Source organism: Ceratocystis lukuohia (assembly GCF_044167205.1).
Source record: "Ceratocystis lukuohia strain C4212 chromosome Unknown Supercontig1_pilon, whole genome shotgun sequence".
Classification (NCBI taxonomy): domain Eukaryota; kingdom Fungi; phylum Ascomycota; class Sordariomycetes; order Microascales; family Ceratocystidaceae; genus Ceratocystis; species Ceratocystis lukuohia.
This window is the reverse complement of record NW_027263520.1, coordinates 399,892-410,750: the sequence shown is the minus strand read 5'-3', so window position 1 is coordinate 410,750 and position 10,859 is coordinate 399,892. Positions and strand designations below refer to the sequence as shown.

The 10,859-nt window shown below is 48.0% G+C and overlaps 3 protein-coding genes across 3 annotated transcripts; 2 read left to right on the top strand and 1 right to left on the bottom strand.

Moving 5' to 3' along the window:
• Positions 1-281: 281 nt before the first annotated feature.
• On the top strand, positions 282-5,292 carry HOO65_010102 (WD domain-containingprotein; the record flags this gene model as incomplete). The annotated part of the gene is made up of 4 exons (XM_071005260.1): positions 282-693; positions 757-1,195; positions 1,255-4,610; positions 4,673-5,292. The coding sequence occupies 4 exons, from the start codon at positions 282-284 to the stop codon at positions 5,290-5,292; spliced, it is 4,827 nt and encodes a 1,608-aa protein (XP_070861924.1).
• A 1,342-nt stretch (positions 5,293-6,634) lies between these two features.
• On the top strand, positions 6,635-7,480 carry HOO65_010101 (GPI-GlcNAc transferase complex; the record flags this gene model as incomplete). Its single annotated transcript, XM_070999638.1, has 1 exon — positions 6,635-7,480. The coding sequence occupies one exon, from the start codon at positions 6,635-6,637 to the stop codon at positions 7,478-7,480; it is 846 nt and encodes a 281-aa protein (XP_070861923.1).
• Positions 7,481-9,868: 2,388 nt separating this feature from the next.
• On the bottom strand, positions 9,869-10,328 carry HOO65_010100 (DNA-directed RNA polymerase III subunit rpc9; the record flags this gene model as incomplete). The annotated part of the gene is made up of 2 exons (XM_071006216.1): positions 9,869-10,150; positions 10,218-10,328. 2 exons carry the CDS (start codon positions 10,326-10,328, stop codon positions 9,869-9,871), a joined length of 393 nt encoding a protein of 130 aa, XP_070861922.1.
• Positions 10,329-10,859: the final 531 nt, after the last annotated feature.

Genomic DNA, 10,859 nt, shown 5'->3' with positions numbered 1-10,859 from the left:
CACATCGTTGGCGTTACAGGTGTAGTGATAAGAAAGCAAGAGGCCCTGTTGCGCCCAGCGCCTGTATCTGTACTACCAGAATTTGATATTGATCTAGAAGGGAAAGGGTACGTATGGTGAACTTGAATCTACCGGCGCTGATAACTTTGGGTCTCGGAACTCAAGACTAATCATGCTTAAATTGAGCAGCTGTCCTAGTTTTAGTATTACTTCTAGAGATGATGCTAATATATATGCAGTGCTAGTTTCGGAAAACCTAAAACCTAAAAGACTAGTCGGCCATGTCAAAAGCTTCTAAAACCCGGGCGTCACTCCATGGCTCAGCGAGATCGCGAGGCCGAACGAATGATCTGCGGGACTTCAAGACTACCAGATACGACCATTTGATCAGGGATTTTGAGCCTTGTGCGGCAACCTCTTCCGTATTCCTGTATGCCCAAGGTCCGGTGATTATCTGCTGCCGTCATCAAACCCTCAAAATCGAGCGAAGATTCACAGGGCACTCAGAAGCCATACAGTTACTTGCTGTAGATAATATTAGCCAGCAGGGAGCTGGACGATTAGTAGTCAGTTATGATGCCGGGCAAACTGCTATTGTCTGGGACTTGAAAACAGGCGATGAAATTGCGCGTTTTGCTTCTTATAGCCACTTGACCACTGCAACGTGGATGAAGAACGGCAATATTGCTTTTGGTAAGTTCCTTGTAAATATCAACTAGAATATTTCTAGCTAGACACCAAGCTTACACATCGCAGGAAACATCCAGGGACACGTTATCCAGTTTGAGCCAGCCACTTCGGAGCACTTATCTACAAGAACACTTTCTCAAATTCCCATCACTGCATTGGCTGTTGCTAATGACAGCGCTACCTTCGCTATTGGCTACCAAAATGGGACTTTGCTTGTCGCCGCTCTAGGCGACCGATTTAATGTCCTTCATACACTAGCCACCAATCAAGCCCCATCACCAATTGTTACTCTTCAATGGCATTCATCCACTCCCCAACAAAAGTCTATCATGCTGGCTGCTCAAACTCGAGATGGTGATTTAAGAGTTTGGAGCGTGCCCAAATCAAACCAGGGAGGGGTACCCACCGCCGTGCGCATTTTATCGAAAAACGAACAAAACCTTATTCCGGGACCAAACTGGATGTCATGGTCAAAGAACGGCCGCATCATCCAGTATTCCGGCAAGTAAGTCTCTTGGAAATGAGCTGTTTATATATATCTACCTAGCCTAACATAACTTTTAGCGAAACTCTGTCATGGGATGTTAGAACACGCCATGTAACCAGAGACTCCATCCCTACAGCTAGTGACATCCGTGGAATAGCAATATACGGGGCCGGCGCCACTCTCTTCACGCTTGGTCCCGATAGTACGATTCAGCAATTCGACCTTAGCTCCCCTTCGGTTCTGATTGCTGATATCCAGCACCCGATTCATTTGTTACCTCCATCACCACCAGTTTCGATCGAGGAAATTGGGAATGCCACAGCATCTAGCGGCTTCGAGTCTGAAAATATTTCCGTCGACAGCGAATATCTTGGAAGCGAAAACAACTTGGACATGTACACCTCTCAAAAGGGCATCAGCGGCCAAGATTACAGTGATATGGAGCTGACTAGTTTTGAGTCTTCTAGAGCTGGATTGTCAGTCACTAATGGCGGCTCAAGTATTCCTACAGAAAATGGGTATCACAGAAAGGGAACATCCGAAAATACCTACATTTCCACGGGGACGCACCTATACTCCCTACCATACACTCAAAACCAAATAGCTTCGCATTACAAAGCACCAAGCACTGTCGACTTCCGATCTCAAAGTTCTCTCAATACTAAGTCCACTTTTACGCGCCCGGTAATGGGTGGGAACAGGTCAGGGTCTCGCAGCAGGTTTACTAGAGAGCCTGAACAACAAGCAGATCTTGATATCTTCAAATATACACGAACTCGGCTAGATGATATTCCTTACCGCCCCCCCAACAGAGACGGTACGCATCTCACCAATGATGATCTCAGGCGGCAAATGCTACGCACAGTCTTTGGATGGAATGGCGAGGTCGAAGAGTTGATCTTGGATGAAATGGCCCGGCATCCCCGAGGCTCATCTATTAGAATAATACTCTCTAAGTGGATCGGAAAAGAACCTGATGAGGAAGAGATTATGGCCAGTGCTGATTTGATGTCTTCTTCTGACTGGATGCTGCTCGCCTTGAGCGGAGTTGGTACCCAACCTTCCCAGAAAAAGCTTGGGCGCACCTACATCACGAAGCTTCTTGGGCAAAAAGAAATACACGCTGCAGTTACGATTATGCTGGGTATGGGCGACCACATTGATGCAATTGAAGTGTATCATTCCCACAAACGATACATGGAGGCGTTAATTCTAGCTTGTCTGTACCTGCCATCTGTCTGGGAACGTCAAAGCGCTATTGTCAAGAAGTGGGGTGAATGGGCGGTCCAGCATGGACAACAACAACTAGCAATTCGCTGCTTTGCATGCGCAGAGCATGAGTCAACTGAACCTTGGGCCTCTCCATCCGCGATGCAGTTGTCTTTCCAGTCTCTCGACCATAGCATATTTAGTCCTCCTCTTTCGCCTCCAAGTGCCATGCAAGGGACTAACCACCAGATTGCTAAAACATCTGCTTTGAAGCTCATCACAAGCTTTGGAGATTCTGGCGAGCGAAAGAAGTTTTTTACCGAGGAGGGCTTAAGTGAGAAGACGCCAGCTGCCAACACCAAAAGCATGAAAGATGCTTACATGGGTTATAATGGTAGTGATGATGAGGATCCTACTACGGCTGTTCAATACCCTTCCAACCGCAGCGCCCTTGCCACTCCGACTGCTGTATCTGTCCAATCCAATGCTTCTGTCAATAGTAGTTATAGTCGCAAACGCTTGACTTCCATTGGCGAATCATCCGCTGAAGCTAAGAGATTGAACTCCGCTAGTCACCATGCCGTTCAGGCCCAGGACCCCTCTGAGGTTGATGCTGAACTAATCCTCTCTAATGGAATGAATCTTGGGCGTGCTGCTACTGCTAGCCCCATGATGGTGCGCAGCAACTATCCTAGGTTGACTCATGAACAGTCACTACCCCCTCCTCGCGCTGGATTAACCCAAAAAATCAAGATGGTTCACACCCGCAATGCTTCACTTGATAAGATTAACCATATGAATCTCAACATTAACATTGATACAACCAAGCCTATGGAGACACCCGACAACCAATCAGAGAGTACTCACTCTCGATACCGTTGGCCTCGTCGTCGTGGTCCAGGTTCTATTAGCTCTATCAATTCTGCCTCAACCTCTCGCAGTATCACTAAGCCTACTATGAAACCAAGCTATGATGGTCACATGTATACCTCGGGTGTTACTGCCGATAGAAATCAAGCTAGTCGCCAGAATGAGTATGGGCGCGGAAGAAATCAGCAGCCACCTTTGGAACGCGGAAGAGCCCCTAGTCGTAACTATCCAGCCAAACGATCACCAAGATCACCTGTGCCGATGTCTCCAGAAGATCTTGTGAGCTTAAAAGCTAATTCGACTGCTTCTACTAATATTCCTACTACTCCCACCACCACGAGCAATATATACAAGCACCTGCAGGCATCAGGTCATACCACGGATAATAGCAGTCGCAACCGCAGTCTCACTAGACTAGGAGGCATGGATGATAACAATAACCCCTTGGCGCCTAGTGCAGTGCGAGCCGCGCCCCGAGTCAGGGATACCAGTGGTGAGATGAAGCAATTCACCTCTTCAACTTCGATATCTACATCAGTGAAGCCTAGTCTTGCAGGCTCTGAAGATGAAGAGGATTATCAACTTGCCCTGGATGACCGAGAGAGGTTCCATCGGGCTCGCAGTGCCAGTCGCACCCGCAGTTATAAAGATGTAGACTTGTCAGGCCAGCCAGTGATTGAGAAAAGCCGAGCTAAGAATTCTGAATCGCAAGGTCAGAGAAGACCACTTCAACTGGAGTTCCATGGACATGCGGGAGATCTTCGAATAATCAAGGAAGAGCGCCAACGCAAGAGAGAAATGGCAGCGAGAGAGCTTGAACAGCGCCGCAAGGAACTAGTCGACAGTACAAAGACCAGCGTCATCCCCCATCCAAAAGACCTGTCAGTGGGCGACTTTATCTTGCGCCCAAGAACAGCCAACGGAGTCGTGAATACCCATGGGCGGGATATCCCTCGCGTCTCAACCGCAGACCCATATATTTTGCATAAGCTAAGCCATGATTCGAACGCCGGATTGTCTGTGCCGCCCAAGACCATGATGGCTGCGCAGGACCTTTCTCAGGTTGGAGACTCCCCATCTGCAATCACGCAGGCCTCGACCCAGATTTTGCAGTCACTCAACAAGAAACCAAAGGACTTGCTAAAGCTAGCCCCTTCGCATGGTATCGAGATTGCTCCAGGCCCGGCTACTTCTAGTTTGCCAATCTCATCTCATGCTCAGGATGGTCTCACTCTTTTGCCTTCGACTGTGTATCAGCCGCCAAGCAAGGGTATCCCTCGTTCCCAATCAGCACCTATTCCAGATGAGCCATCATTTTTGCATCGCCGGGATAACTATCGCCAGCATGAAAGAGGTAAGCTTTGAACGATCAGGACAACATGAACAATATAACGCATAGGAACGTCATGTTAACAGAGAGTACAGCACGCAAGAACTTGCACATTAGTAGACAGGATAACAGCAAATCGAATCCACCAGCTGTCTTGAAAGAGCTCCAACATCTAGTGCCCTCCAGGCCTGCGACAAAGGATAGTGCTGGGCCATTTGAGGCTATGCTTCCTCCACCTCCACCTCCTACAGGCCACATTCCCACTACAGCTAGTGCTTTAGCTACAGGTATGATCGAGATTGTCAAGGACAACACTATTCTCCGCATGCAGCATAAAGCGAGCCAGTCTTTAGGCAGAAACACGCCAGTGACTGTCTCCCAAAGCGACTTTATGGTGCCCGTACTATCAGCTCCCACTCCGCCAATGAAGGGACAAATGCGAGGCCGAAGTGCAACTGATAGCAACATCACTGGACGTCTAAACAAGTCCACAGAGCGCTTACGCTCAGCTAGTCGCACGCGCAAGGATAATTCCGGGAGAGACATTCCTCATTCACCCGGGCCAGGCTCGGTGTCGTATGACGATATTGCTGATCAGCCACAACATGCGCGATTTGCACTCTCTCAGCAGCAGTCTCAGGGTTTAGCGCTACCTGCTGACTTGAATAGCTTGCCCACGGGCATGAAAAGAAACGAATTCTTCTAAGGCGATATGGAGAAAGGTGGGAAGAGGTATTATGAAAGTCAGTGCATGGTATCTCACGATATTTCTAGGGGCGTTAGATGAAGCATGGGCGTTTTTTTAATGCACCTGGGTTCGATGTTTCGAAAACTTGGTGTTCTTGTTTCTTTTCTTTTTACGAATTTGATAGTTTGATATCTCCTGTAGTGAGATGATTGAAATTTTACTTAATATGTGGCTTCTGTTTTATTTTAGGGAAGAACTTGATGAGAAGACTTTGTTTTACATTGATCAAATATTCAATTGAGTATGATACAAATTGAGTATGATACACTTCACCCCCCCCCCCTTTCTTGTTGTTTTGATGATGTACACGAGAAGAAATATGAAAGAAAACAAGCGTTACTTACTATCTATATTCATTCATAACTATAGCAGGATTCTAGATGTTAAATAAAACCAAATCAAATCAAATAACTAACTAAAACAGGACAATTCCTTTTTTTTTTGTCTATTACAATAATGTCATCAAAGTAAAAGACAAAAAAATCATGTTCCCCTACTGTGAATCGAACATGCTATCGACATAGGCCAAAAAAAAAATAGTTGTCATGTCCATCCTAATACAGTCCACCAAGCCCCCCGCGATCGTAATCCAACCCGCCACGCGACGGTGGGAATTTCTCTGCGAAGTGAAGCCTTCCTGAAGTGTGATCCCCGATTGCTTAGAGCCGAGCCAGCGTCGCTGGTTTCCCGAGCGAGTGATCGGAATCTACCGCAGTGTTCGAGCTGGGCGTCAGCGGGAGGGAGCTAACGGATTTGGTGGAAACCATATCGGGAAATTGTGACACGCCTTCATCCAATATGACCATTACAGCCGAAAACTAGGCTTGTTAATTGACATTATAAGGTATACAAAATTTGGCTTGCCAGTTGATGTCACTTGTCAGCTATCGATGCTTACAAGGTTGAGGCCAGTAACACGCTTGCTTAGAAGCACGCGCCTGTTCTCTCATCAAAAGTCTGTGTGGCTAGTCTTATAGAGTGCTAATTTCGTTCAGCAACTAAGCCAGTGTCATTTGATCTCAGTAACTCCCGTAGATGATGTTAAGTTCAAGCAGCACAAGTGTCAAATCTGGCAAAAGAGCATTCGACTTAGCCCCGCTATAAAGATAGATCGTAACAAAATATACACCACATTCTTTCTTCAAGGGGTAGCTTGGCCAATCATATTTGTATTTTTACTACGCCACTTGGTAGGCTTATTGTGTTATCATCACTACTGCTCATCTCCATACAATCAGGCATTGAATGTCGCCAACTACCCTCCTCCCCTTTTCCCATAGCCTCTGGCCAACCAGCCCAGATGCTTGCTACTACACCATACCTCACCAAGCGGTGCCCCTCCCCCACCACCGTTGAATACACCGTGTCTAACCGCCCACGGCCGTCATTCTCGCAGCATTTAAAGGCCAGCGCACTCGCCCTGCTACGGGCCCTCATCATCGCCAGCGCCGCCTTGATTCTCTGGGGAAAGTGGAACCAGCCAGACTGCAGTACAGGACTTTTCCCATCCACCTCAGCGCTAAGCCGAGTCGGCTATGCAGCAGCTGCTGCTGCTACACCATTTTCGTCGGTAACTACTACGGCGCTGACAGCACATCTAGCTAGTGCACTGAAGATAGGTCCCACACCGCTCTCGGCTCGTTACACTCCCGGTATTAGCCAACGCAGCTGTGCTGATGTGCCGGTGTTTACGGATTGGCCACTGCTACTCCAGGCCGTGAACATGCTTCCCTTTGGTACTAGAGTGCACTGGGCTGTATCACGAGGGCCTTTGGCAGCTGTGATGGTAGTATGTCTAGCTGTCATGTACACAGCCTTACTACGTGTGCATGCGGCAGAGTCGCTTCTGGTACTCCGAGGACTAGGCATCCAGACAAGCAGTGTGGCAGCAGGATCATTGTTGGGCGCGCCGGCATCGACTCGCTTCATCCCAACAGAAAAGATTCAGGACGTGCTAGTCAACGAGGCATTTCACGGGTTTGAAGTCCGCTATTATCTGCTGATTGTGGTGGACGGTGAGGAGGATGTGGTGGTGGTGTTCCCAAAGTTGCTGCCAGGCAAGGACGTGGTTACTACGGTTTGGAGAGGGGTAAAGGCATGTTTATATGAGGGACCGCCCGATGGCATGAAGATGCGAGACGCATAATGAAGCTCCAACGGAATAGTTTAATAAAGACCAGGCTTTCCAGTTTTATATATAGTGCCTACGCGACCTTCTCTCCCCCTGAATTCGTCTTCTCATCACTCAGCCTCCCTGTACCCCCTCTTCAACCGCATCTCCTGGGCGTCCTTGTACCCATTCTTGCGCGCATACGCATCATTTGCCTCATCTACAGGAATTCCCTTCTTTAATTTCTCTAGCGGGATGTATTTTTTTGGCCCAAAGAAACCCGCGTTACCACCTTCAAAGATCCTTGGTGGCAGCGTTTTATCGCCAAGTACGGCCACTGCACGCTCCTTGCTCTCTAGGATTTTAGGTGTCTGTCCCTGTTTAGATACCATGAGCAGCAATTGAGCTGCCAACATCTCGTCCATCTTCTTGCCACGCCACTCGCTCCACAATGCTTCTATGTTCCCGTTACGTGAGAATCCCAAAGCTGACTGTTCATCCGCATCGGCCCAAACCCACGGAACGGCATCCCTGCGCTCTGCATCGCCCTCGACTGGAAAAATACAATCCCAGAGCACCAGTGGCACGTCGTCAGCCATGGGATATGCTGGTCGGGCTGGGGTCTTTTCCACATCAAGAAGATCTAGGATGACAGATGGCTCCTCAAGGCCCTGGCCAACCAGGAATAGCACATACACCATACAGCGAATTTGGTGCCACAGGAAAGCACTCCCCTTCACACTGAAATAATACACCTTGGTGCCTCTTGGGTTCATTTCCAGGCCTTCTGATTTGACCGGGCCAGCCTCTGGCTTCAATACCTCACTCTGCATGTATGCTGCCAAATCTGTGCTAGCCTCAGGCACTTCGACTACATCAACTTCGAACATAGTCCGTGTGTAGTTAGTGCGCAGCTTGCTAGGGTCCGCCTTGCAAAAGTTACGGAAGTCATGCGACCCCTGGAAATGCTTAGCTGCATTACGCATACGGTCAATATCTAGCCAGCCATTGCTAGACTGGCTGTTCTGTAGCGGTCCCGGAATCGGTGCGTAGGCCGGTTGTGTGAAGAAATAGCGGTACTGGCGCTCGCGGCATGAGAAACGGGCCACAAAATCAGCTGGCGGATCAGGGTACCAGGCTAGAATACGGATGTCTGGCGGTAGCACTCGGTTAAGAACGGAGCAATAGCGGATTTCATCACGTATGGGGTCCCATTCCTTTTCTGGTGCCTTTTCGGTGCTATCAATTTCCATAGCCTCAGTGACACCTCCAGCAGAGCCTTCAGGCTTAGGAAGTGGCCGGTTGCTCCGCACTCTTAGAGTGACCACCTGACCAAAGGCACTGACGCCCCGATCGGTCCGGCCACACTTGCTGTACTCACAACAGTCAAAGTCAACCACGTTGGCATCCTTAGGGTAGATCAAACGCGTGCGTGTCAGCGCTTTCCACAGCTCGTCCTCGATGGTTGGCAATTCCTGAGACTCCTGATACTCAAAGCCCCCGTACCGCTTCCCCTGGTACGCAAACTTCAGCGCGATGTATCGCGAGTTGTACTTTGACGGATCAATATCCTTAACAACTTTTGCCTTCTTTGCCGGCTTCTGCCCGTCCCCCCCAGCCCCAGGCGTACCATCTGCCTCAGCCTTGTTCTTTTTCTTCTTAGCTAAGCCTTCGGGGCGAGCAAGGCTAGGCAGCGGCGGAAGAGCTAACTGATTCTTCTGTAGTTCTTCCTCGAGAGACTTGATATGAGCCAGTAGACTCTCGCGTGTCCATTTAGCATAAGGCGAGTCAGGACGTGGGGCCTTAGCATCCATCGCAGTAGCAGCTGAAAAGGCTCTCAACAAACAGGCAGGAGAGGAAGCAACAGGGTTGCGCACGGCAGTAGCAAGTTGCAGTGAAGCTCTGGTTATTATTGGAAACGCCAGAACTTGGCCAAAAAGAGGCATGTATGTTAAAATAAAATAAAAAAAAGCAATAGAACAAATAAGTCGGTTTTTTACTGCTAAGAGCGGCGTGATGTCATGGCCAAATTTCAATTTTTGATTGTGGTACAAAAGAAAAAAGCAAAAAAGACAAGAGCCAAAGTTGGATTGGATAGTCGACCCCACCCAAAGATTTTCTCTTCACCAAGCCAAAATAGGCAACTGCAAGTTGCTATGAGATAGGTAATTCAGTTGCCAATACAATTGTGCTCAAGTTGTACAGGTAGAATAACATCGCCAACTTTCTCGCCTAAGTTGCAAGTTTTAAGTAGTTGAATGCAAACATTTATTTATTTTATCACTTCAGTAATAACAGCCCGCCCCCTCCCAAAAAAAAAGAAGCAGGCACATAAGATGCAGACAGTTCTGTGGTCCTCGAAAGCAACTATTTTCTCTCTTCTCTTGTAACAGCTCTGCTCCTTCCCCCTAGCGTTTTCTCTCATTAGCTCTGAGCCAACTTTACTGCCTCCTTCGTTGGCCCCATCACGTTCATCACCACCTCCAGCATCTCTTCACCCTGCTCTGGTGTGAACCGGCTCTCCATGTCCTCCACAACCGCACTCAGCAGCGGCAACGATGCCGGCTTGATGTTTATCAACATGACCATCTCGGCCTTGGTCAGGTCATACTGCCGCAGGCCCTCAACCAGCGCGCGGATGGTTCCCTCGTTGTACTCCACGGGGCTTTGCAGTGGGTTAGGATGCGTGTCCAAGTAGGTCATAAGCTACAAGTTACGTTGTTAGTATTCGTCAAAAGAAAGCAATAAGCTGGGAAGAAAAGAAAAGACCTACTTCTCGCACTACTGTTTCCAAGTTCGGCGGTCCACGGCGAGACTTTTCCGAAAGGTGCTTCCACACCTCGAAGTTGCTGAGCACAGCTGACTGGGATTCAATAATTCTCATGGTGGGCTTTGAGACGGAAAGATTGGTACAAAGATAGAAAAATAGCTTTGTTCTTGACGTCGAGCTTAAAGTTCATGCATGTTCACTTTGAGTTTGCTTGAGGAAAAAGACGACCATACTTTTTTTTCCAGTGATTAGCCGAATATTCGAGATAACCCTCACCACTACTAACCCTTTCTTGCCTTGTCATTAATTTCACTTCGTTGGTGCTTTGATATCCAAGTACTTCCTAGATAATATGGTGAACATCATTGCCCAGGGTGTCTAGAGTGTAAACTAGCATTTCATGTGAAATTAAATGAGCCACTTCTTACATGTATTGCATCTCAAGTTCTCACCCTAAGCTCGTAAGACTAACGAGACATAATTTCTTCCAGTAGGTTAGAAACGTGCTTAAATTGCCATGAACAACGCAAACAATGTTGTTGAGATTAGAAGCGGCGTGTTGATCAACTGTGAAAGACCATTATGAGCCAATTTTCTTTCATATAGTATTACTAGACTAACGGGCATACACATGTAGTCAAGACA